The sequence below is a fragment of the Peromyscus californicus genome, unplaced genomic scaffold (genome assembly GCF_007827085.1).
Source record: "Peromyscus californicus insignis strain IS unplaced genomic scaffold, ASM782708v3 Scaffold_4__1_contigs__length_199733344, whole genome shotgun sequence".
Lineage (NCBI taxonomy): Eukaryota > Metazoa > Chordata > Mammalia > Rodentia > Cricetidae > Peromyscus > Peromyscus californicus.
The window spans coordinates 99,381,744-99,386,931 of record NW_026294562.1 but is presented as its reverse complement, the minus strand read 5'-3'; the positions used below and the strand labels follow the sequence as shown (position 1 = coordinate 99,386,931).

The 5,188-nt window shown below is 36.6% G+C and overlaps 1 protein-coding gene across 1 annotated transcript; it reads right to left on the bottom strand.

Moving 5' to 3' along the window:
* Window positions 1–3,672: 3,672 nt before the first annotated feature.
* On the bottom strand, window positions 3,673–4,641 carry LOC128095336 (olfactory receptor 52D1-like). The gene has a single exon (XM_052714195.1). It carries the CDS (start codon window positions 4,639–4,641, stop codon window positions 3,673–3,675), a length of 969 nt encoding a protein of 322 aa, XP_052570155.1.
* Between the last annotated feature and the right edge of the window lie 547 nt (window positions 4,642–5,188).

The following is a 5,188-nucleotide window of genomic DNA, read 5'->3' as shown; positions in this document are numbered from 1 at the left end:
TGAGGAAAGATTAATATTATTCAGGGATTTTTTTTTTCATTTTCACCAGGCACTTATAAAAGCCTCGTTTTAGGAGTTGTTTTGATTGAAGTACCAAACACCTCTCCCCTATGCGGATTTGTGCCTATTTCTCTGTCAGTCATGGAACTCCATCTGCCTCAGACCCATGCAGGCCCTGTCTGTGCTGCCACAGTCTCTGTGAGTTTGTATGTGCTTTGGTCCTCCTGTACTCAGAATAGATTGTATGAAAAAATTTCAAAAGAAATGGAAAGGCCTCTTGTCAAGTCAATAGAGAAAAGGCATTTGGGTCTTCCACAGTAAAGAGACAGAAATTGAAATTATATATATATATATATATATATATATATATATATATATATATATATACATACATATATATATATATATGTGTGTGTGTGTGTGTGTGTGTGTGTGTGTGTGTGTGTGTATTTATGGATAAAATATCAAGCAGGGTGCCTCTTTGTCCTATCAAGTAGGAAGAGATCAGAATTAGAGACCGGAAGTTAACTATGGAGCAAGACTTGATCACATGTGTCTGTAAGTCTAGTGATGTGGAGGCTGATGAAGACAGATCTGTGATATCATGGTTAAATTTGGGTACATAATTATTTCCAGTCCACTTTGAGCTACAAATCAATAGCTTTTCTCAGAAAACAAGAGAAAAAAAACTAAAATGATAAACAAAACAAAACAAAACAAAACAAAAGAAGGAACAAAGGCAACATCTACATGTTATAAATGCTTTTAGAAGATTAACCAAGAGGGCATCTACTCACATTCAAAATTGATTTAGGAACATCTATCTTGTTGCCTTATTGTTTATGTGAAAATTATATTGTATTTGCGTAATTCAGAAGCATCACCCATAAAGACTCACGATGACATTTATTTAGTTAAAAATATGTCCCATTCATAAAGCAAATTATCACAACTCAAAGTATTCTTCAGTAATTGGAGTCTAAGCATTGTCAGGAAACCCTTTTTACATTTAAATAAGAAATGTTTTTGTCTCATTCATATTTTATTAATCAAGATCTCTGACTCTGTTAATTGTTGTAGCCACTGGTGCAAAATGAAATCCCAATCTTAAGGTTCATGAAGAAGAAACTTGCCCTAGTGTTTCTCTTGCAGCCAATTTTAGCATAGAATTTGTCAAGTATATGCTGGAAAACTTGATTAATTTCTATTAAATGGAATATCAAAGTTAGTTAAACACATATGATGAAGTACATAGAAATTTTGTCACATTTTACAGTTTAAGGTTGGAGTGAGATTGACTTCATTGCACTCATTTTAGGCCATCCCATGATACTCAGATTCTGAAGAGTGGACTTTAAAGAGAATAAACTACCTAAAATGAGGTTAAAAATGTTCACTCCATGTCTATATGTTGACAAACGTTTGTGGAATTGGTTGAACGTTTGCTAAATTCACCAGGGTAACATTTGGGTTGGAAGTTTACTGCCGGGGACCAGCCTCAGCAGTTTTGGGGGTCCGAAGGACGGGATATCTGGAAGGCGTAGTAACGACTCAGAGACAATGCTCGTGCAAGCTGACAGGTCACTTCAGGCTTCTGCAGTTGCTAAATAGTTTTTGTTACAGCTTCTTTAGCTTCTGCTTTTGCCTTGGTATCCTCAGTCTTTTATTATCATAAGCAAGGGGAAACAGAAAGAAAGGGGGGGGGGAATCACCCAATACGGAGTGTTCCCATGATTCCAAAGGTTATTCTTAGAAAATCACCAATATATTCTTCATCATCTTTGATTAAACACAAAAACTATCCCAGGCTTAACACCAAAGAAAGCATAATCTATTTTTTATTATTAATGACTATACAATCTTCTGAGCACTTGACCAAGAAGCTAGCAACATTTTAGCAAAAAAGACAAAAATAAGAACCGTGGTTAATGTACCAGACAATCATTTCCTTCTCACACAGCCTGCACTGACCTCAAGACCTCTGCAGCTGCCTAAGTTCTTCCTCAGCCCTCTGCAAACACCATGACTGGTGGGCCACAATGACCTCAGACAAGAAATCGGCCCCTGCAAGTCAGTGACTTTTGTCCTTCTTTTCCCAACAGTTCCAAGGAAGACCTGATCCAATTTTCAGAGCTTCCACGAAAGGAAACTCACCTTTTCTGGCAGGTCTTTTCGATCTAGGAACCCAATAAAACTTGTAGCAATCACTCCAACCATTGCCACATTGTCTCCACACTCCTTCAGGAGGAATCAAAATATCTGGATTAAAGCTGCCATCTCCCTTTCTTGGTGGAGGCCACCATTTTCCTCCTATTCTAGGTTCCCACACTTCTAGTTTGTCATCCCATCTATATGTTACTCCATCCACAGTCTTCAGCCAATACCCCTTAGGGTCTCAAGTTTTACACAATGCCCTTGGAATATCCTCAGAAACTGAATTATTCATCATGGCCAAATTGAGTCCAGTGCACTGATACACATCATACCATGTGCTACAGTTGACCACACATTTGGTACAATTTATCCAAGCCTGAAAAGCTTCCCCGGGCTGCAGGTTCTTTCCCATGACCTGCATAACTGCCTTGACCCCAGCCTGGGTGATCATCTCTGTATAATTTCCCTTGAAATTTGTTTCATTCCTATCCCATTTCACAGAAAGTACCATTGGTCTAGGAACACAGAACATGAAGATCAGATAGAAGAAGACTAGCATTACAGGAAATAATTATATGGAGGAGAACATGACATGTGCATGCCATAAAGCATGACCTCGGGACACGTAGACATTTCTGCCTTGGCCCTCTAGAGGCATGCTAAACAGAAGATCCATAGGAGAATGTAAGGAGGGTCAATATGACCAAATATTTGGTTGTTGTGAATAGTTTTAATATTCCTAAATTATTATGAATTATTTTATAAAGTTAGATATCAATAAACCTCACAAAATATAATATATCATTATCAATAATTCAGGCAGCCAAATGACAGTGGATGCAACTTCAGAATATTTTTTACAAAAAAAAATCCAAATGTTATCAACATTGTCTAAATTTCAGTTAAACTATATTTTATTATCTTTTAAAAGTTAGGAAACTTTCCATGACAAATGACTGACAGGCAATATTTTGTGGGTCTACATTAAGAATGGATGACAAGATGCTCTCAAAAAAGAAGTGACAGAATAATATTGGAAGAAATGAGAAATAATTACAACAGGCTATGAAGCGATATATAGTGTTGTCAAAATAGATGAAAACTGTGTTCAAAGTAAGATGGCCTCAAAGTTTTCTGCTTTTCTATAATCCCCAATTTCCACACAGGTCCAGAATCATATTTTCTATAGTGATACATGCATTATGTTAAATGGAACATTTAAATACTGTGTATTGCAATCATAATAATTAAATTCAAATAATTTTTATAGGATAATGATTAGGGTATCATTATAGAGTAATTATTCCTTGTTTGGGAAACAGGTCTGAAATTCACAGGAAAACTACAATTGTATGTTTTTAGCAAACAATTATATCTTCATGAGTCAATTTCCACTGAAAACCCTTAGTTATCTTATAAAAACACTTTAAAATAAAGAAAATTAACTCATGTCCTAAATTAGATGAAGAATGTTCTTAGATTTCACTCATCAATAAAACCAATTCAGTTTGTAAGCTTTCAAAACCTGAACACTTTGAGAAATCTGTTTCTTATGTTCTTGGTCCTTACTCCATAAATAATTGGGTTCACCATGGGTGGTACAAGAAGATAGATGTTGGCCACAAATATGTGCACTTTGGGTGTTACTTTATGCCCAAACCTGTGGGTGAGGAAGGAGAAGAAGGCAGGGGTATATGACACTAAGATGACACAGACATGTGACCCACAGGTGCCCAGAGTCTTGAGTCTTGCATCCTTAGAAGGAAGATGGAAGACAGTGTTGAGTATAAGGACATAAGAACAAATTATCAATATGAAGTCCACCCCGCCAGTGAGAAAGGCAACAATGAGGCTGTAAGCTCTGCGGATGCGTGTCTCAGCACAGGCAATCTTGATGAGGGCCATGAACTCACAATAAGTGTGAGAAATTATGTTGGTCTTGCAATAAGGAAGCCAACTTAGCAAGAAAGGGTGAGGACTGAGAAGGGCTAGTCCCCGAAGTACAACAGCTAGACCTATCTTTCCGGTTACAGTGTGTGTCAAAATAGCTGAGTGTCTTAATGGGTTACAAATGGCTACATAACGGTCAAATGCCATGGCCAAGAAAAAGCCAGACTCCATGGTTGAGCAAGAGTGAATCAGGAAGACCTGAGTGAGGCAAGCTTCAAAGGGAATCTCTCCATCATGAAACCAGAAGAGACTGAGAAGTTTGGGAACAGCTGTAGTGCACACCACAAGGTCAGCCACTGCCAACATGCAGAGGAAGAGGTACATTGGCTCATGGAGGCTGGAGTCTGTCTTGATGATGAACAGAAGTGAACAGTTTCCCACTAGTGCCAAAATGTAGACCACACAAAAGGGAATGGAGATCCACATGTGTGCTGCCTCCAATCCAGGAATGCCAATGAGAATGAAGGTTGAGGGATGGACATCAGACTTATTGTAGACAGACATAACAAGTGCTAGATGTCTTAGATTCTTCTTCATAGGTGTTTTCTATAATAGAATAAAAATAATTTCTAAATTTGAAACTTCTCGTTAGTTAAAATGTACAGGGAATACCTTTTGTACTGGAGAAATTACTGTATCTTTAAATGTACATCAAAAGGTTATTCCATGGCATAAAATAATTATCTTTAATTATAGAATTACTCTGCCTTTGAAAACTTATCACTCAAATTCAGAAGTAGTTAATATCTGTAATGAGACCTTCATGAAACTTTTTATTATAATGGCATGCCCTAAAGTCTTTTTTCTCCTTAACCACACAGAGAACAACTTTCATACTTTCTTTTTATGCATTAACATTGTTATTTATATTACTATATGAATTTTCTGATATGATTGATGCATAGTTGCAAATGAGGAAGACATTTAAGTACCAAAATACACATTTAAATGTTTGCAAATTCTATTATCTTTCATTGGAAAGAATTTGTTACTAATTGAAAATTGAAGAATGTGTATGTTATAGTGAAAGGAGGTAAAAAATTGAAAAGAAAAGTAGTCTATGAGGGACTAGATGAGGATTTTT